The following is a 22,324-nucleotide window of genomic DNA, read 5'->3' on the forward strand; positions in this document are numbered from 1 at the left end:
CAGTAGTACTAACGCAAAGTTTTAATTAGCGACACATATTTCTTATAATCTAAGCTGATGATTATTTAGGTTATATATCAATGACAAACCAATACTACAAAAATTCAATGAAATTGGAAATCGATTAGTTATCTGACTGTAAACTAATAAATAAAGAAACACAATGTTGTCGACAAACAATGAAATATTCACAACAATCAATTTCCGATTTGAGTGAATTTTTACAATAACGATTTATGAACGGTGACTTAAAACATGAACAATTCAAATCATGAACTTACTTTGTAGAGCCAAGCCAAACTAATAGTTAGTGCAATGTTAAATTATTAAATGATTATTGCTTGATGTCTATATATATATATGGAGATGAGAGAGAGGGGGGGAGAGAGAGAGAGAGAGAGAGAGAGAGAGAGAGAGAGAGATGTGGTCAATTCTTTGTATTAATAAGAGACAAGTTTTGAAGCCTAATCCCACCCTCATGGACTCAACGTAGGGTGGAAAGAAATACAGAGATCGACAAGATTGTATTATTTCTTTTTGTATATACACATAAAAACATAAATCCACGGAACTCTGTTGGCATCTCCGTTGAAACATGTATGTTTCTCTCTTCTCTCATTTCATTTGGTTGACTGATCAATTCTTAATATATGGCATAAGTTCCATGAGAGTGTCCAAAGTTGTATCCAATTGTCTCCTCCTAATAGGAAGGCCGGGAATTGTGTGATTATTTTTTTCGCACAATTTCAACGCGTCTTTCCCTCAAGAGGGACAAGGTTGCACCACTATTAAACACAATTAGTATTAATGTTGTCTTCAACTTAACAATATTATGTCTAATATATTAAGATGAGGGAGGCTCAATGAACCTATACAATTTCGAGTTTTATCTTTAGGAAATTATTAGAAACCCCATGTAAGAACAATTTTTCTTCATTCACCACCTAATTTCCATTTATTTTCCGGTTCTTAATTTGAAATTTTGGCATCCAATATAGTGTTGATAAATACCCAACTAAAATACATAGGTACCTTAAAAAAAATACACAATTAAGTACGTAGAGAAGGTTGCAGGGAGTAACTTTGTAACTCGATCGACTGAAAAATTTGAGTAGAAACGCTAAAAAACCTAGTGGTCATTGAGGGTTTCTAGAGTAGAACTCTTTATCCCTCAAAAGACACAACTGGGGATTAAGGATTTTGGAGAAATTGTCTAAGACAGAGTTTCTCTTCAGTTTTATTTTATTTGCTCAATTCTATTATTAAGGAAATTGAGATTCCACCATAAAATTGATTGATAATATAAGAAGTAACTCAAACTTACTTATTAGTCCATGCAAAATTCATTCCCCTATACATAAATTTACTTATTCTTTTTCAGGCTAGTTAAATGTGTTAATGAATATTCATGAACTAAATAATTTTGTTTATATTTTCTTCCAAACATATTTGTTTTTAGTCAAGAGAATTGTTATTAGCACTGGAAAAATCTCATTCTATACTTTAAACTTTCTATATTAAGAAAAAAAATATACTTGTGAAGAATGTAGAATGAGATTTTGAGAGTATGAATAACACTTCCCTTAGTCAAAAAAGGGCAGGAATTCAAATTTTGAATTAAAGAAGAAAAAAAGGCATCCACACGCTGGAGTCACGGGATGATTATCTATGATTCGTGATAAGATAGAAGAGACAACAATTACGACAATAGTAGACAGCCCTATCATCATCCATCAATTTCCTAATAATTACATAAGGTTAAGTTATATATAGTCGAATATTTCATAATATATATCATTTCTGCTCCTGCCTCTGGTTGAGCAGTATCCTATATTACATGGCCAGCAGTTCTTCTTCAGTCTTTCAGTCGGCCCCAAACCCAATGGCAACACACATGCATATGCTTGTAAATTAAATTAATTAAATTTCTAAATTCAAAGTAAAATATCTAATTATATATCTATCATCAGTAGCTGTGAAGTTAAATATTCAAATACCAGCTTAAGGATCGAATTAGAATGGAAAGAATTGTTGGAAAACGCCAGGGAGGGGCGATTAATTAATTAATTAATTAAATACTAAAAAACCAAGCAACGTTTTGTACTTGGTTGTAGAAGTGGGCATTAGGGTTAGGTATTAGCTAGGTAGCCGAACAAATTCGTGTGCGTAGTTTATATTGTGGGGTACCGGGCAACTTGGCATACATAACTCGTCGCCCCGAGCTTCTCCTCTAGCTCTTATAAATTCAAATTATTTTATGTGATTCTTTGTTCTTGATGCATGGCAATACCAATATTATATTATTAGTTAGGGATATCTCGTAACCAGACAAATAAGAAAATAAACTCTCACTTGTCCATTATGTTGGAATGTATCCATTTTGAATTTTCTGGGCAAACAGCACCTGCTCAGCTGCTAGCCCATGTCTGCTGCTGTGACATTCTGATTACATATATAAATCAAACATGGCTTACCTCATACATATGTGCAATATTAAATTAATTAATACATATTTGAGAAAAATATTAGAGAGATTAATTTTTTAGATTATTTTGTAAACCATATGATATAACGGTTGATGGTGAGACTTCTTCTTTTAAAACATTATAAAAAAGAGCCCAACATACATCTACTACCACATCATGTGGTTTACAACAAATAGTCTGAAAATTTTCCCACATTTAATTATGAGCATCGATCTCATTACTAATTAATAATTAGATGCTTATATTTTATTGGGAAGTGTTATTGGCACTCCAAAAATCTCATTCTACACTCCTCACAAGTATATTTTTCTTTCCTAATATAGAAAGTTTGGAGTGTAGAATGAGATTTTTGGAGTGCTAATAACAATTCCCTATTTTATTATGTGAAAATTAAGCATGCACCACTTGGTCAACAAAAGAGGGAGGATCAATATTAATTTAGGATTCCTTTATCGCCAAATATATAAGCAAGTAATTAAGGTATATATAAGCAAGTAATTAAGGTACCACATTATACATAATATAGTACCGATGAAAGTACTCGACATCCATTAGTGTGGTCCTTAAGGCATGCACATATAGAAATAAAACTCAAGAAACCTTAATGCTTGGGGGTCAAGACAACTAGAGTTGGTAATTAATCGATACCGTTTCTTTTTTTTTTTCGTACATATTAAAAGGATCGACTCTCTCACCTATACCATGAATGTAATTTTAGTTCCTCGATCTAGCAGGCTCACTGTAGTGTAGTGCCTCCAAAGAGTTGACTTGCCTGCGTTGACTTCAACTCTGGGTCTAAGGAGTTGATCATATTGATGCCATGATGTTGTTGTTGTTGATGATCTCTCTGTGAGTATCCATGGCCACCATTCATGTTTCTTACCATGCCTCCAACACCAAGAAAATCCAAGGTCAGTTTATCAGACCCTCCAAAATTTACACTCAAATTTTGGTGCAACTTAGCCTCATCATAATTAGGGTTATTATGCTGTTGATCCATTGCACTAACTCTAGTAGCAGTAGTGCCGCTACTAAACCCGCCAAAGTTGTTATGATCCAGTCCCCCGCCTCCGAAAATCGAGGAGTTGCCATTTGCAAGAGAGTTCATTAATCCATGAAGATGGTTTTCATTTTCCACCTGCTGTGATGATCTCAAGTGGTGTTGTTCACCCCCATTAGTACTGTGATGATGATCACCACTAAAACTGACTCCAACGCTCGAGGGCGCCGACACTAGTTGCCTTACGGATTTAGCTGCTCTTGTTGACGAATTACCTAATCCCCTAAGCAAAGACGAGCTTTCGGTGCTTGTAGTCGAACCCATTTGAGCAGCTTTCTGAAGCAATGCAGTGGCAGACATGTGCGGAGCCATGCCACCTTCGTGTTGCATCGAATTCCCATAGAGAGACGGTAGAGAACCCGACCCAATTTGATGGTCATTACCCATGCTAAACCCTTGGCCACCGCCATTACCATCACTAAACTGATGATCAGGAGGAGTAATGCTGCTACTGGTACCATTGTTAGAAAAGAAGCTCAGGTTAAAGAGATTCGCAGCGCTATTCGATGAGGGTGAGCTGTTGTTGTTGTTAGGGTTGCTCTGGAGATCAGGAAGTTGCATTAGTCCATGTAATACCTTGCTTGGAAATTGGTTCTGGTCTTGAAACCCTTGCTGGTTAGCAATGTCTCTCATGAAGAAATTGGGGGAATTAGGCATGGCTTGTGATCCAAACGAAGACGGATTTGATGGCGGGATGAGGTGCTCAAACTTTGCGCTGCCGCTACTACCTAACCTCAACATGTTGTTAGGGAGGTGGGTTGAGTTTTGGAGTGAGGGGATTTGGGATGGACCTAAGCTCATGTGGTTGTTTCCATAGAGGCTACCGCCCATTGTGCTTAAGCTTGAAGGATGCCTTGCACTCTCCTGAGCCAGTGCATCACAGAAAGCCCTATGAGTGATAAAGCTGTCCCGCCTGTGTATCACACAAAGAAATGGAAAGGAAAGGCCTCGTCATATCATATCATCTCATGGACATATATATAGAGTAAAATGTATGTATATATAGAAGAACAAGACATATATATCATATATGTGGTGGTGACATGCATATATGATGCATCCAGATAAAAACAATAGTTGAAGAATACCAATCATTTTTACCCGTTTACGTTAAAATGTAACTAGTGCTTGAGAAAGAAAAAAAGTTCTAGTGCTAGTAAGTAATAAACTTGAACAAAAAAAAAAAGCAAGAAAAAGTTTATCTTTCCATGACAAATTAGGAGTACAAAAGCATCTCCAATCATACTTTCTATTTTACGTTAAAATTTAACTAAATGTTGGAAAGCTATTTTAGAATCTCCCTAAAAAATTTCTACTTTAATCATATTTTCTGGGAGTCATAATAAATATGAACTAATAAAAAAGTTACTTAAAATATTATTAAAAAATAGTAATCAATGCTAGGAGTTCTTAATTAGTAGCCCCTTTCTCACTCCGTAGAGTTAGTAATTCCTTGAAATTTTGCTATCTTAGGAGCATGACAGGGAGTGTGATTGAACATGAAAATATTGAATCCTTCCTAAATTTTAGTTAGGAACTCATTTAGAGAGCCCATAGAGGATACTCAAAATTACTAAGGTGAATAAATATACGGAAAAAAGGCCCGAAAAATTTTCACTACAACAGGAAACCATGAACGGTCCATTATTCAATTAATTTTTCACAGATAATAGTCACAAGTCCACAAACCTCGTCACCCTAATCATTGAACGACTGACTTGACTTGTAAAATTTCAAATCAGAATAAGATCTGTCAAGCGATTTTCTAGCTAGAAATATGGTGTTGGACCAGTACTGCGAAGGGGGGGGGGGAGAGAGAGAGAGAGAGAGAGAGAGCATCTATCTAAATCTGAATGTTGGTCCCATGATCAGTATACGTTTTAATTTCATGGGAAGGAGTACCTGGACTGGAAGGGAAGAGCTGTAGCTCTGATTACATGAATCCAACGAGGAAGAGAACAAAACTCATGAGTGACATATACATCCAACTCGTTATATGTGACAACAAAGATAAAGCCTAGCTAGCTTATTATCTCCACCTCCCCTCCCCTCCAGTAACATTGATATTATGCTCTTTCTTCTCCTTCCATAGTTCCACTACTTCCACTTCCATATATATATATGTTCTGTTGATAGTCTGTATAATCCGACTCATCATTTTTACTACTACACTCGTGAGTATCAAAAAGATGAAAGAAAAATGGGCGTTGTTTTCAAGGATCGATAAAAAGATGATCTTTCTTGTTTTTCTTTCTGTAATTCTGATTGAAACCTCCATATACATACATAACCTTGTAAAGCCAGTTTCTCACAGATTTCTCACTTGGAAACAGTCCTGCCATATTAACCCAGACACAGAAACAAGCACAATCATGGGGAAAGACTGAAAAATCGTTTGATTAATTTCAATAGAAGGATCACTATAGTCGTATGCGAGACACCTATTTTTACCCAAGAAGAGAGGATTATTAGTATTACACCCATAAACCTCCACCTGTACCTCTCTCGATCAATTTTGAGAACATCTCCAAAATGAATGTATGTATCGATGAATGGATGATTGAAAATCAACAATAATTAGGAGCTAGTTACTAAATCAAGTAACTACTAATTAATTTACCTTGAGAAGAGAGTGCCACAGTCGCATCTATATTCCCTAGTTCCGCACGTTTTAGAATGAGCCTTCCAATCCGATTGAACGGCATACCTCTTGGAGCACTTGTCGCACTTCCACTTCTTCTCGCCGTGCTTTCTAGAGTAGTGCTTTTTTATGCCGGTGAGGTCTCCGAGAGCTCGAGAGGGGTCATGGTGAACGCATGATGGCTCCGGACATAGATAGACCTTGCGTCTAGGTTCTTTGTTAGTCTTCTGCTTGAGCTTCCAAGGCAGGTTGTGTCCTCTTCTGTGGAGCTGTAGGTTTTGCTCCCTTTGGAACCCTTTGTTGCACACCTCACATATGAACCTGTTTGTTGCCATTAGCGTCTTGGGAGATAGTGCTATAACCTCCGCATCTGGATCTGCTAGGGAAAAATGCCAAATAAAATTAACATTTTTTCTTTGTTAAAATTTTAAAGAATACCCAAATTATAATAAAAGAAAACTCATGATATTTAAAGAATACCATTAATTCATCAAACCAAATAGTTCACAAAGGTTCGCTTAGGGTTTCTTTTTTGAAATCTTATATAAATCGATAAATGTGTACAAAGAATTGACGATCATGAAAAGTAAAGAGGTACTTGCTTGGATTTCCTGGTTGATTTCTCCTTTTCTTTTGAGGTGGTGGGGCTGCGCCTGTGGCTGCGGTGGTAGCATTTGGGGAAGACGGAAGGATTGACGAAGTCATCTGGCTTTGGTTTTCTTCTCTGCTACTACTTCCAAAGAATGGCAACGATGAAGAATGAGCCGTCATATATATATATATGGTAAGGAAAACAATTAATATTATTCTTAATTATTCAGCTGTTGTTTTGAGCTATACGCACTCAAAAACGATCAAAGACTCAAGGTACTATATAACCGACCCACAGAAAAAATTTAGACTCTTAGCTCCTCGAATACTAGAGACATAGTAAACCTAGCTATATAGCTAATTAAGTAAAATAAAAATTCTCTGAGTCATACGCTCTTTTGCTAGGTAGCTACAGCTTCAGGGATGCAGAGAACAAATAATTATGAGGAAAAAATTAATAAGCATCTTCTGGGACGACAGCTAAAATCCGGAAAAGATGAAGATATATATACAGAGAGAGAGAGAAGACGCAGAGAGTCAAGGCGGCCTTCGTCCGGCTTCTTCTTTTTCTTCCTCTCCTTAGCTAGAGAGAGAGAGAGAGAGTTATCTTGTTTTTTTTAGATGATGATATAAAAAATAAAACTCATCTCATAAAACGCTCTATTGCGTTCCTCTCATTTAATGTCATGCACATACATACACAACACATACATGCACTCACTCTCTCTCTCTCTCTCTCTCTCTCTTACTGTAAATTAAAAATATTTACCAATATTAAAATTGACAAAGAAATTAAAATATCGGGGATGAATAGAGAGGGAGGGAGAGGAGGGGCGGTGGGGTCGGTGTTCATGCTGCTCACGCAGCCTAATGTATGTCGTTTTATGCGGGGACTGTAAAATGGGGGCCACCTTTGGTCTCTGTAGGCCTACCTCTTCCCATCTCTCTCTCTCTCTCTCTCTCTCTCTCTCTCTCTCTCTCTCTCTCTCTCTCTCTCTCTCTCTCTCTCTCCTCTTGTTTCGTGTCTTCTACCCTTTACATTCAGAAAACCCTTCATTCTGCAACCATCATATATGCCTTCTCTCTCTCTCTCTATGCGCTCATCTCTACGTTGTACCTGTTCTGTTCAATACAAATGCGTGACACCTTTCAACATTGTTCGAGATTTTGGTTCTTCGACGAAAAAAAAGAACGTTAAACTTTGAGAGTCTTGTATTTATCTATTTGAAGACAGATGTGAGACTCACTGGTTTGAATTTTAATCATTGATAAATAAGCATGTCAGGAAGAAACTGCTATTATTGCCATCTATCGCCAACATTTGTATACACATTTCCTGTAATTTTAAAAGTTCCTTCCACATGCATCTGTGTAATCTTATTGTCTCACTTTACATGCATATATGTTAAACTAGTTAAGAGAACTTTGAACAGCCAAATTTTCTCAATGAACGATGTTGTTGGAGTGAAATACCCTAAAGCCAAGTTGAGACAATTACAAGATGAGATGTAATTCGACAAGTATTGGAAGGCCATAGAGGCCATACCAGGTCAGATCTCATGTTAGGTTGGCTAGTATATGAAAAGTTCAATTACAATTAGATGTAGCATTTTAAGAGTTGAAATTGTAAACAAATCAAAGAAACACGATAAACTGATTGCAAGAAAGCTTATGACAAATAGGAAAATAATCTTAATCCTTATTTGGAGAAACAAGAAAGCAATAATCAAATAGGAAAACAATCTTAATCCTCATCATAATAGTAAACTTATGACAAAATATTAAAGATATCATAATAGTAAACTTATGACATAAAATGTCAAAGATACCATATACCATAACATAAAAATAAAACAAATAACCCACTTGCTAACTTTTCTAACAAAAATTGACTTTGTAGTAAAATAACATTTTATCATCAGACTGATTTACAGAGAAATTTCGTAAGTGACTTAGTCCACACTGATTAATGAAGTAAGTACTTGCGTCTATCTCTGTCATAACCAGACGAAATTGATTATACCACGATTGAAACAACATCAAAAGAACTTCTTCTCCGTATAAAGGAAGATGATTGATGGTTCCTTTGACAGATATTTCTTGTGTTAATTAGAAAATAAGATATTATAACCATATAATCTATACAAAATAATTAAGCATTACATACATAAAACCCCCCAACATTTTGGTGTGATTCCAAATTAGTTTCAACCGTTTCAAACATTCCTAAAGAGTACCCAACATATAGGAAATATCACTTTTATTATGTCCCAAGGTAGGAGAACCATTAAGTACCTACATGGCATTCATGGTCAATTTTTTTTTTTTTAAATGACATGGACAAATCCCATGAAATAACCTTTAATGACGTGGCATTAATTCATGGTCAAATTAGTCACAACCTTTAAAAAAATACATTTCTCCTTCTCGCACTCTCTCATCCTTCCCCTCTCTCCCAATCTGTCATATTTGCAGGGGGATTGAAACTCCTCCTTCTTTATCATCCTCTGCAGAAAAAATCAAATCCAAAATACACAATGATCGCCTAATCAAACATGGCCGCAAATTGGTACAGTATTCGAATTCGAACATTTCGCAACAACCTCGAGACCAAAAGCCTCACTCTTTCTTGTGCTAATTTTTTTATTTTTATTTTTTTATCTCTTTTTAGTTTCTTTTAATCTGGGGTTTTTATTAATTAGTTCTTACCATAAAATTCATGAATTTGTATGATCTCAAGCCAAATAAGATTTGGGAGCAATTTGGCATTTAAAGAACTATATATGCACAGGACTAATCCGTATAAGATTTGGTTTGTACAACAAGATTTACAAGGAATATAAATCCGTGAATGACTATGAGTATAACAAGTGCTTCTCCCAATAATATTGGGACCGAGAAACAATAGACCTAGCAGCTTTCTCATGATCACTCTTGGACTGTGCAGTAGACAGTCATTGGCATCCTCTCGTCGACATCCAATCTCCAAGCCATGTCACCACAATTTTTTTTTTTTTTTTTTAAAGTCTGCAACCCTACGTGCAGTTTCAGGCGAAAGAGAAGTTGGGGTTTCAAAGAAGTATTTTGAGGTTTGGCCTCCATCAAGATCTATTTAATGGGTGGGAATTAGGTTTGGAAATTATCACGTCATTTAAAAAACCTAACCATGAATGCCATGTAGGCACTTAACGATTCTCTTACCTTGGAACCTAACATAAGTGATATTTCCTATGCATTGGATACTCTATTGGAATGCTTGAAAAGGTTGAGATTAATTTGGAATCCTACCAAAAGGTTGGGGGATTTTAGGTACTTAATTCAATAAAGCGGATTTGTCTTCAACAACAAAGAAAATGATACAATAACTTTACATTTAAATGGCACGAGAGAGGGGTCAGATGTGTCTGAAAGGGATACAACAAATTTAATTCCTTCTCAATTGAACTTCTCTAATTTCGATTATGGATTTGTAAACATGTCATTCGACTACTTCTGAACTATGTGGAAAGACACTTCTAAAAGAGAGAATCTAAAATAGTTAAAAGAAATAAGGGTGGAAAGGTTAAAGCTGCATGCCGAAATGTTTCAAACGAGCACTTTTCTCCAAACTTAATTGGTTGCATTTTGATTTGAGAGTAGAATTGTTGTTACCTGCAAGCAAAGGAAGCTTCATTCAGTTGCCTTACCCATCAAACAAAGGTGGTCGTCTTACTCTCTCTTTTTTTCCTTGAAATTTATCCGGGAAATGGACAATTTTTGTTGGCTTGTGAGGTAGAGAGCCAAACTCTTTGGTATTTCCTCTGTCAACCTCAGTACTGCATGACTTAGCTAGTAGTCATGTAATATTATCAACCTCTTTATTCCCTTTATGCAATAATGTACATGTTCAGCAATAAGTGGGACCAAAGGAGATGACATTATCTATATATATATATGTATGTATGTATATATATATATATGTATATGTATGTATGTATGTATGTAAATTGATCAAGGAAAAAAGAGAACTTCCTCAGGAGTAGTCAGGGAGGTTTCTGTCCTTAAAGACCCTTTTAGGAGGGCATCATATACATATACATATATATATATATATATATATATATATATATATATATATATATTTTATATCGCACATTAGGGCCCACCTCTTAGACATGGTGGGTTATCATGAAATATGCAACCGAATAGACGGACATGATTTTTTTTTTTTTTTAAAGAAAACTTTGACGGTACGAGAGGAATTTTATTGATATCGAAAAAAAAATATACACCTAGTCAGGAGGGACATAAACCTAACCTCTCGTAATACAAGAAAAAAGGAGGGACATAAAACTTAACCTTCTAGAAACAAAAACAACAAAAATACAAGGAATAACCCTTCTAAAGCCAAACCTAAAGGTCTAAACCGGTACAACAGAAAAAGCAACATCCCAAGGTTAAGATAAAAAAAGAGTGAGACAATCTTGTATGTCAAGATGCACATTAATTTGAGAAGCGGAAGCTAGGCAAACCAACATAGTCTGAAAATAAAGCAACACAAATTGTCATTGGAGGGGAATCGTGTCATACCAAAGTTGGAGAAGACAAGCCCATATTAGCAAAATTGTCCGCAATTACATTCCTTCACGACATATGTGAGAGGCATACAAAGTCATCTTCCGAATGTGGTCCAAATAAGTAAACCATTGCATACAAAGGGGTCCAGGACGATCAAAATTAGTCGATTGGTGGGCAAAAATAACACTAGAAGAGTCACTTTCCAACCAAAGATAATGCCAACCCCATTGATATGCAAACTCTACACCAATAATAATTGCTGAAAAGTCTGCAAAAAAAAGTTGCAATGAACAATCTCTTGGCAGAAACCACCAAGAAACTGACCATAGCAATCCCGAAAAACTCCTCAAGCAGCAGGACCAGGATTTCCTTTAGACGGACATGATTTGCTCGACTAAAAAATTTGCCATTCTTGTTCAAGTTAGGAAACGAAGTACTCCCAAGTCATTTCTAGTCAAATTAAAATAAGGGTACAATGCTATCCACACACCCATTTTTACTTTTCACACACCTTTCTTAATTTTTGACCGTCAGATCGAATTAATCAAAGAAGATCAATGATAAAAAATTTACAAGAGTGTGTGAGAAATAAAAATGAGTGTATAAATATCACTATCTTATAATAAACCTAGCTATGTGGCACTCATAAATACATGAATAGTAGAATACTATTCATTGGGAATAATTTGTCAACTTAATACATTTTTTTTCTTTCAAAACCCTTAGCAGTCACGATGAAATTTTAGTGAGAAGAGAATTGAAGAAGTTATATAATAAATTGAGAGACATAAACTTTACCTTTCAAAACACATTAAACTCAATCTTTTTTGAAACCTTAAGGGAGTTGATAATTCTATTGGGAGCTTTATATGTAGAGACAAAAAGTTTTACTATATTTCAAGGAACTCCACTAATTTTTAAACATGTCAAGGAGAAACAAAACATAAAAACAACTAAAGCCCAACCCAAAAACATAGAAACAATGTTTTAAAATATCAGCTGTACCCCTAAGGTTTTATGCTGTTAATAAAACTCAGCCCTCACAACTCCAATAAAATTAATATGTGCCAACCCATGTTCGACTATTTTTGTAGAATCAGTTCTACCCGTCACCGACTGTTTTTGTAGAATCGGTTTAATTCGTCCTCGATCATTTTTGTAGAATCAGTTCAACCCTCTTTGACCATTTTTGCATAATCAGTTCCAACCCCTTTTCGACCATTTTTACAGAATCAGTCCAACCCTCTTCGACCATTTTTGCAGAATTAGTTCAACCCGTCCTTAACTATTTTTGCATAATCAGTTCAACCCATCCTTAACCTTTTTTGCAGAATCAGTTCAACCCGCCTTCGATCATTTGTAGAATCAATTCAACTATTCTTAGACCATTTCTGCATAATCAATTTAATTCATTGTTGGTTATTTTTGCAGAATCAGTTCAACCCGTTTTCGACTATTTTTGCAAAATTAGTTCAACCCTTCGTTGACCATTTTTGCAGAATCGATTCAAAGTTCAACCAATCATCGACCATTTTTACATAATCAGTTCAACTCGTCTATGACCATTTTTGCAAAATTAGTTCAATTCGTCCTTGACCACTTTTGTAGAATTAGTTCAACTCGTCCTCGACCATTTTTTGCAGAATTAGTTCACTTGTCATCGACCATTCTCATAGCATCAGTTCAACCCGTCCTCGACTATTTTTGCAGAATCAATTCAACCCGTCTTGGGCTAATACTAACATAATTTCCCTCTTTCACATAGAAGCAAGGTGAAACGTGAGCCGGAATGTTCAAGTGCCTTTTCTTGTATTTAGAAATAAGTGAAACTTTTGAATTTACTAGTTCAAATGTTACCTTTTGAAAATACCAATTGAAATGTTACCTTTTGGACCAATATAAATAGCGAATAACGACAAGGCGACTAGAGCGATGATTAAATTGCATATATGGTACTGATTCAAGTAGGCTTCTTCTTCTTCTTGTTTTGAATTAATAGTGTATGGGGCTTTATCTAAGCTATGAGCTTCAAATTTATCTCCAATCACAAAATTTGAAAGAAAATTTAAAAATTGGATGGTTAATCTTGATCCTTAAATCAATTGGAACCAAAACCCTATAAATGAACTGGAATTTGAGAAGGTACCTTTGAGATTTGGGCTGTGAAAATTTTATTGAAGATTGACGGCATGGATTAAGTTGCAGTGAGGTTCAAATGTTTGAATCGTAGAGAGAGAGAGAGAGATAGAGAGAGAGAGAGTAGAGTTTAGTGGCCGATTCAGATTTAATCAATTTTGCCCACTAATGGAAATAAGTTGCAGTCAACAACAATTTCAATGTGGCTTCCTTTTCACCTTGTGTTTATATTTGCTTCATAAAGCCAGCCACCAAGTGAGACAAATTTGGACTATATTTAAGAATATCCATATCTTTTTCTTTGGGGATTTGATTGCCTCTTGAGGGCTCGGTCTGCCATTTTAGATCTGGTTTGAGGAGTGGTGGAAGCTGAGCAAAAACTCACATTTTGAATTTTAATATAAAGGTTATTTTCGTAACTTACACTCTAAAGTACAAAAGTCAATGATGTCATTTTCCATATGCATTAATTTTTGTCTCTCCTTAAAATGTTTAAAAAATGTTGTCTCAATATATAATTAAGTATTAAAAGTATATTCTATGTGTAATTTTTCCAATTACATTCATGTTTTTCTAAATATTTAACGGGGAATATTTATTTTAGAAGATAAATTTTACCTCTCAGAAAAAAGAAAGATACAAGAACGAGGAAGGACAGAGGACCTAACCCCTCATAAACAAACTCAAAAAAATATAAACCTGCAAAACAGGAAAAAAAAAAAAAAAAAAGAAGCAAGAAGATTAAAATAAAACTAAGAATTATAATTTTATAAATATGTAGCCTTGATGTGAAAATGTGGGATTTTGTCCTCACATTCTCACACGCCCTTTTATGCTGACAAATTTTTAAGCGTAGATACAAAGTGGTGACGTGGATCACATGTGGCCGTTGGGTTTGACACGTAAGTCAAACTACTTTGATACCATGAAAAGTTGAGGTTCTACCATAAAACCAATTAACAATATGAGAAATAGCTCAATCTCTTATAAGCTTTTGCATGATGTAGTCTCATTGATATGAGATTTTGTCCTCACATTCTCCCCGTCGCCTCATGGGAAATTAAGGATATATATAGAACCGTATGCATATGGTGGGGAATGTGAAAGAAATCTAACTTGACAATTATTCGGTTGTGCTTGTAAACAGGTGCTGTCCAGTACTGACTTTAAGGTTTGATCATCTTGTGTGATATATATTCTCCAAATTCCAGTGTTTGTTCCAGGTCTTGGTTTGGCTGTGTCTATATTTTTATATTATGTATGATTTCCATATATGGAAAAACGAGAATGGAATTATCATCAACTCCTTGACGTTTAGCCAAACGTTATACCTTTTATGCACCATCTACCGTCTAGCATAAATATTCTTCGTGAAATATCCATAGTGAAGTGCCATATAGAATATCATTGTTCAAAATTAGCTGATCATTTAGAATAAAAAATGGCTGCTGATGAGCTTCATGTGTTTGGCTGCATGTATAACGTGTCCTAATTCACAAAGATTAAGCTCACAGTCACACGCTCCTCCCGTAATCAAAGGTCATAGTTATTGGGGTTGTTGATAAAAATATTCCAATTATAAAAGAATATTTCCCAGAACTTTTCATGCCTTATTATTATTGGAAACTATAACATTAAACCTTTAATTAGTTTTTTTAGCACTGTTTGAATTTAATTCAACCAAAACTATAACAAGTGGCCTAACGGTAAGGGCGTAGACTGTGGCTTTCAAAACGATAAAGAAAATTGGGAGGTCGATCCGGGTTTGATGATTCGAGTTGGTGAGTTTACTTGACAGTGACCACGGGCAGAATGAAATTCCCTATAACCTTTCCAGGTTGGAAGAGTGGTTAATTTAACCAAAAGAATTAAGGATGTTGGATTAAGGTCAATCTTGCGTGAATATGTTTAGATTTTTTTGTGAGAAAATGTTTAGAATCCCTAGTTAATTATTGGGGTTGTTTAACTACAGTAACATATTAACCAGTTACGATTTAACGGCGTATGAAAGTTTGAAAATTTTCCAGTTTTTCCTTGTATAAAGGAAAAGTCTTTTTCCTGGGTGAATTTAAAATCAAATAATTTTTGGGTAAAAAAAGAGAGAAAGTGTGCCTTTCCCTTTCAACCCTAAACCAGCTGCAGTCCCCCGGAGACATATTCTCTACGTTAGCATCTTGGCAAGTTTCACATTTTGTGCCTAATATATATAATTTTCTTATTCTTATGAAAATATATAATATGATTTGATACTAACTTCATTTAGGATATTGTATTGCTGTATTCACATGATCATACATACAATTATTTTGTTAGAGCTCAGAAGGACCATGGTCCACACCAAATTCTCAATAATCGACGTAATGACAACAACCCACCTTCTCAATTTTCGTGTTTAAAATGTACAGTTGCAATTAAATAAAGCTAAACAAGATTTTCATTGATCGTCATGACTCAGACTGAATATTCTTTTTCATTCAAAACTAATATTCAATTTCCCATGTCAATTCTCTATGGGGTCCCAAAATCTGCGTAATAATCTTCGTAAATTCATGTCGATACGCTCCACATCATAATTTAGATTAATTCCCAATGGATAAAAATAATCCGAAAACTCGTAAAACATAGTTGTCAAATTTGAAATTTAAAATTCATTACCAGAGATAGATTGGAGGAACAAATTGTTCTGTGGGTCATGTCTATCTTTAGAGAAGGAAATTTTGCGGTTTGTCGGGATTGCCGGTGGCCTACGGTGGAGTGACATGAAAATGACGAAGTTACGAACCCTACTGGGCCCACAGAAAGCCACAACCCTAGCTGCTGCTGCTGCTGCTGCTGCTTCTTCTTCTTCTTGTAGAGGTACATATGAGTAGACAGTGGAGACTGTTGGTGGTGGTGGTAGTACACTAGTCATGGTTGCAAGTCTTCTTCTTGGAAGGAGCTGTGTGGGTCCCATCCGTACCGTGAGGAATCGTTGCTGGCCACCATATGGAGTATATGAACATCATATATATATGACATGCATGCCCCTCTCCTTCCCATCCCCCCTTAATCCAATCAAAATATTATTCCTTTCCTTTCCCTTGTTTCTAGTACTACTATACTACATGTTTTGTGTTATTTAATTGATAGTATACATCTTAATTTACATGCATGAAGATAAATTAAGAAGATAAAGGTTTACAAAGCTTAAGTTCATAACTCATATACTAATCCTGGCTAATTAAGTCCTTTTACCTCTCTTTTCTTTAACTTGGCAAATTTGATACATTAATAGTACAATAAGTGATTTTTGTTTTCTTTACCTTTGAATTGAATGAGTTGAAGGATAATCGAGAGACAAATACGATAAAATGAGTGGAAAAGAAAAAAAATAAAAGTGCAAACAACAATCCTTACCACACACAAGCAATGTTATTCAATATTAGGGTTTTTTAACTCCATGATGAGTCTATCGAGTCTATCTCCACTATGACTGTTAATTTGACACATTAATTAATTTACCGCGCGCATATGCAATGTTATGTTTAGGGTTTTCTTATCCTATGAATCTATCTCCATTCTATGACTGTAACTAATATTTGATGAGCAGCACAAGTAGATAGAAGCTGGTGTAGATTAGCATTGAGAAATTTACATGCATGGGAAAGGTTGGAAAGATTGAAATAGCGAGAAAGTGGGACGTCGATCGAGATGGACAACATACAGAAACATGTGATTTGCCTGCAGCTCGATCGATCCATGTGAGTGATGGTGACAATGGGAGGGACACGTTGTGCCGGGTCATTGGTGGGTCCTATTCCTTTGTGGCTTTCTTTTGGATGGAGCATAAAGTAGAGACATGCTGTGACTGCTAGTACAGGGGTTGGGGAAGGGAGGGGCCTCTGCCCTGCCCTATGCATGAATATCTAATCTAATCATAATATATTATTGAAGGGAATCATGCATTCCCTCAATTAAAAGCCAGCTGCAAGCCTATCATAACATGTTTAAATAGTATTAATGTTGTAAAGGGCAAGATAACAAAAATCCAATTTATAGTTTGTAGGGCTTGAAGGAGTACTGCATTTGCATGTTGTTGCTTTTGGTGGGAGGTTGGGAATGGGATGGTAAACTTCCTTGGAGCTAGAAAAAGCGAATTCACGGGCTACAAACTACTCACTTGGAAGGAAGGAACCAAAAGAAAGATTCACCTGCAACTACAAGAGAGAGAGAGAGAGAGAGAGAGAGAGAGATATGAATGATGGGTAATACATACATAGTAATAGGCAGCAGCAGCCCAGCTAGGAGTGGTAGTGTTGATGCAAGAAAGAAAAATTATCTTGTAAAGGGGAATTTCCATCGAAAAGACATATCAACTAACAACTTTTGCTGTCTAGCTTCCTCTTACTTTCGTTTCATTGTCCACACTATTACATCACTCTCTTTTTTTGTCAACACACTCTTACACAACTCACACTACTCAAATATGTGTTTTGAGCTTAAACATCTAATCTTACACATGAGTTGGTTAAGATTTTAGGGCCGAAGTCAACGGTCTACTACTACTCACACCGATATTGTCCTAACTTAACTAGTTGCATAGCTCAGCACGTGTTTAGATTTTATCACAAATGGCTTTAGTGCATTAGAAGAGAAACCATTCAATATATTTGTAATTTATCTTGTGAAGTTTCCGACGTGAGACTCTGTTTCATTCATGGATCATGCATGCAGCTCAGTGAACCTCAGTAATTGACCTTGTTCAACTCACTCATAACCCAACCGTTCACAATATACTTCAGTTGTAGATAATTATAAACGAGCATAGAATTAATTTGAGTTTAGACAATACTTAAGAGATTGGCTTAAGTAAAAATCGATTAGGAGTCATCATCAATTCCCATGAACATTGGATGTTAAGAAAAAGGTAACGACACACTTTTACACAGGACCTCAGTAGGGTTAGTGGTCCAACTGGTTACACTTTCAACCAAATAAATACCAACAAAGAGGAGGCCCTAAAGTTGTTTGAAGGTCAACTCATGCCGTTTGTCCTTAGAATCCAAACTTTTTAAGCTTCAACCCGAGGCCCTAAGCCCAAACCCGTATAAGATTTTCTATTTTGTTAATTAATTAAACTTTTATTTTTACATACCGGTTTTGACTCTTATGTGTGGTATTCATTCTAGTTGGGCTCTTGGAATCACATCCAGCAATGGTTGGAATAGGTTGCAAAATCCAACCACTTTACCTACTTCATTGCCCCTAATCGTTTCTCGTACCTCTATTGAAACATAATGGTTTCTTGTTATTTCATCGATTGGTTATTCCTCTCCGTTCGTATCTCTTTTTCCAATTTTGGTCTCAATTAGTTTACAAGATTGAATGATAACATTATTGAGTTAAATTGTTAGTTATTATAGACCATATACTCAAAGAATTCCAGCTTGCTACGTAAAATCATTGTTAATTCATTGTCATTTTATTGACAAAAATTTTTTAATTGCCACAAGAATTTTTTGGACCAATTTACACCCGTATAGCATACCTACCTACGACTATGTATAGTTTTTTGTTCAAATCCCTATCCATTGCAACAATGGACCTCTTGCAGTGTGACTGGAAAAATACAAAAACTAAATTACAAAGGTTTCCTGTTGCAGTTTCTCTATCGGCAGATCAACACCAGCAACAATTGAAAGACGATAACGACACCAGCATCAACAACAACAACAACAAAAAAAAAAAAAAAGAGAAACCAATTCTATGCTTATGACGACCTTTCAACACATACTGAAAAGAAATACAAAACCTTCACGCAAGTAATGCTCAATGACATAAAAGAACCATACTTTTATACAGCTACATTCTATTGCCCTGTAATTTTTCTTATTTCACTAATTACATTGGAAACAAAGGAATACCATATTTTTTAGCCCAATTATGAATGAGTAAAGGTAAGAGCTTTCCAACTCCACGTCATTCATACCACAAGAAGCTCAATAAAAGTAAGAAAAGGCACTTGATCGACAATCCTCACAGGGGCAGCTTCCACTTCGGCGTACCGATTAGAAACCGCTGCAGTCGAACTCCCGTGGAGCTCATTTCTCAAATCCGCAGATATTTTGGCACACTTCTGCAAAGCCTTCCCAACCACATCGTCGTCCTCCAACTCCTCTACCTCCTCATCCTCTTCCTCACTCGTTGACTCAATATTAGCCCAATCCCCATCGCTATCCTCGTCCTCGACCACAAACCGATGTCCACGATTGATCGGCCTAGCCTCCGGGATCTCATCGGCGTCATCGTTCTCCAATTCGTTCTGAATAACGACGCAATCGGAGTCGTCGTCAGCCAGTTCGTGTTTAATCTCGACGCAATTGGAATCGAAGTCCTTATCGTCTTGGGAGAGCTGTTGGGGCTTGGAGGCTGATCGGAAGGCGAAAGACTCGATCGGCGGCGGCCTTTGGGGTGCGAGACTTCTTGAGGACACGGGAGGGGTTGAAGGCGGAGGAATGCTAACTCCCAGTCCTCGTCAGATATTTTGAAATCGTCGAACCTGCGCTTCATGTCAGGGGTTTAAAAAAATGGTGGAAATGGGGGCAATGGTAAACCCTAATTGCAAATTAGGAGGGAGGGAGGGAGGGAGTTTGTAGTGTTACTAATTTAGTAGCGGTATAATAAAAGGTGGGAGCTTCCTCTACTTTGGAAGTGCAACGGGAAGGGTTGGTTTAGGGAAAATGGAGTAAAAACTTCAATCTTACTTTGTTTTAGCATTCTTTTTTATCATAATTAAAAGTACGTTGTTGTCTCTTAATATGCAAAATCATAAGTATATTGCTATATTGTTTGACTAAGATTAAAAATATATTATCTTATGTGATTCGGGATAATAAAAATATTGATATGTTGTTTAATTAGAATTAGAAGTACGCTATCGCTTTATATGATATGATATAAGTACTTTATTAAAAAAAAAAGGTAGCACGTTATCAAAGTAGTTTTCTAGAATGTAAGATAAAAGTGTTAAATTTTACTATGGAGTTTAAACGATTACGAACATTTACCATATACATTTAAAGTCTTAATTTCAATTGTATAAAAAAAATAAACAAAAACATAAGTGTCATTCATTGGGCTAACTTCAAGACCAGGTACTCAGTAAGAGGCCCACTATTGTTCAAAATTTTGGGCATGAGTTAGGGGCTTTTCATTTTCTACGTAACAAATTCAGTTTGGGCTTTTCTTGAAAAATAATTTTGTCGGAGTGTCAGACTGTATAGTGATAGTATAAGTTTTTGTTGCAACATTGTTTTTGTGTCAACAATTTGGTTAACTTGGAGTTAGTATTACACACTGTTTTTTATAAACGATAGTGTCAATGTGTAAAATTGTTAGGAGAGAGTGAGATCGATGGAGGTCAAACTTGCACCAGGGTGTATATTATATACAGAGTAAACGCTCTTAACCACTTGAACTACAATTTCCCTACAATATTACAATTCAATGCTCTTCGTCCTCTTGGGTCTTCAAAAATGACGAGTCAAAGTCAATAATTATTGGAATACCACTAAAAACAAGTATTAGTGTTTTTTGCGAATTTCCTAATGGGTAATGCTAAGGAGATAAATTTGTAGACATAATTTTGTAAACTTAATGACATAAAAGTTGATGATTTGATTATTATTTAAACGTTGATAAATATGTTCATTTCCTACTGGTGACACATCATTTAGTTTGTAAATTTTGTGTACAAATTTAGTCTCCTTAACATTTTTCTTTGCTAATTATAGTATGATGAGGTTTTGAATGGTTTGCACATCATGCATTTTAGTTTCTTTCTTTCTATGGTAGACCAAAATAACATAGTCTACTATCGTTTTGATTGAAAGGAGTACCAAAACAACATGCTTAAGTGCACCACTACCACTAAGAGTTTTGAACTTTATGCTCATCTTTCCTTTGACCAATTTTGCTTCGTTGGATTCACTTTTTCTCTTTGTCAACTTTGCTTCTAGATTTAAAATTTGTGAGGCTTCGGATTCATGAAATTATGGTTTTGGAAAATACTATTTATTTAGCTTGTGTATTTCATGAGCTGCGGTGAGGGCAAAAGCAAAGTGAGTGGCCAACTTGCAAGCATTTCAATTTGTAAGTACAACTACTCCTCTCCACCATTTCGGATTCAACAATTTGGTGATTACTTTGTTGATCATTTCAAAAAAAGAAAGAAAAAAAAAAAGGAGAATATATATATGGTTTGCTCATGCATCATGAATACTGTGAATCTCGATCTTCTCCATTATAATACATGCAATATAGAAATTTATTTCACATACCTTCATTTTTGAAAGATAATACAAATATAAATCATTGGGGTTTAGCTACAAATTCAGGATTTGAAACTCTCATTTGTAATCAAATGTGTACGCATCGGTTACGCATGACTTACACTAACTCACAGTTGAAGCAGCTATGGCTATAAACTTCCATTAGTTCTTTTGCATGTGAGAATTTTACAAGAACTGATCGTGAAGAGAGCGAAAAGAAGAAGAATGTCAGATCAGAAAGAATGAACCGTTGACTTCCAAATAACACACAATATTAAGATCTTACCATCTTATATGTAGATCGAGTTAGTCATCTCTTAATCCATATAGACATAGAATTATATAAGTTCCGTAACACTACACCGATATATATATTTAAAATCATAATCCCAAAAGATGAGTTGCATGATGCGCAAAATCAAAGGGAACTGTTATTAACATTTAAAAAAAATCTCATTTTGAGTCACAAATGTATTTTTCTTTCTAAATATAGAAAGTTTGAGATACAAAATAAGATTTTTGGAGTACTAATAACAATTCCCTA

At 35.5% G+C, this 22,324-nt stretch overlaps 1 protein-coding gene across 2 annotated transcripts; it reads right to left on the minus strand.

Moving 5' to 3' along the window:
* Positions 1-2,915: 2,915 nt before the first annotated feature.
* On the minus strand, positions 2,916-7,395 carry LOC137737462 (protein indeterminate-domain 6, chloroplastic-like). 2 transcript variants are annotated; one of them, XM_068476950.1, is made up of 4 exons: positions 7,291-7,395; positions 6,790-6,917; positions 6,167-6,563; positions 2,916-4,459 (listed from the first exon to the last, which is right to left on the minus strand). In XM_068476950.1, exons 2-4 carry the CDS (start codon positions 6,890-6,892, stop codon positions 3,223-3,225), a joined length of 1,737 nt encoding a protein of 578 aa, XP_068333051.1. In that variant the 5' UTR covers positions 6,893-6,917; positions 7,291-7,395; the 3' UTR covers positions 2,916-3,222. The 2 variants fall into 2 exon arrangements, with proteins under 2 accessions (XP_068333051.1, XP_068333050.1); XM_068476949.1 differs by having other exon boundaries at positions 6,790-7,378.
* Positions 7,396-22,324: the final 14,929 nt, after the last annotated feature.

Source organism: Pyrus communis, chromosome 6 (assembly GCF_963583255.1).
Source record: "Pyrus communis chromosome 6, drPyrComm1.1, whole genome shotgun sequence".
Taxonomy (NCBI): Eukaryota; Viridiplantae; Streptophyta; class Magnoliopsida; order Rosales; family Rosaceae; genus Pyrus; species Pyrus communis.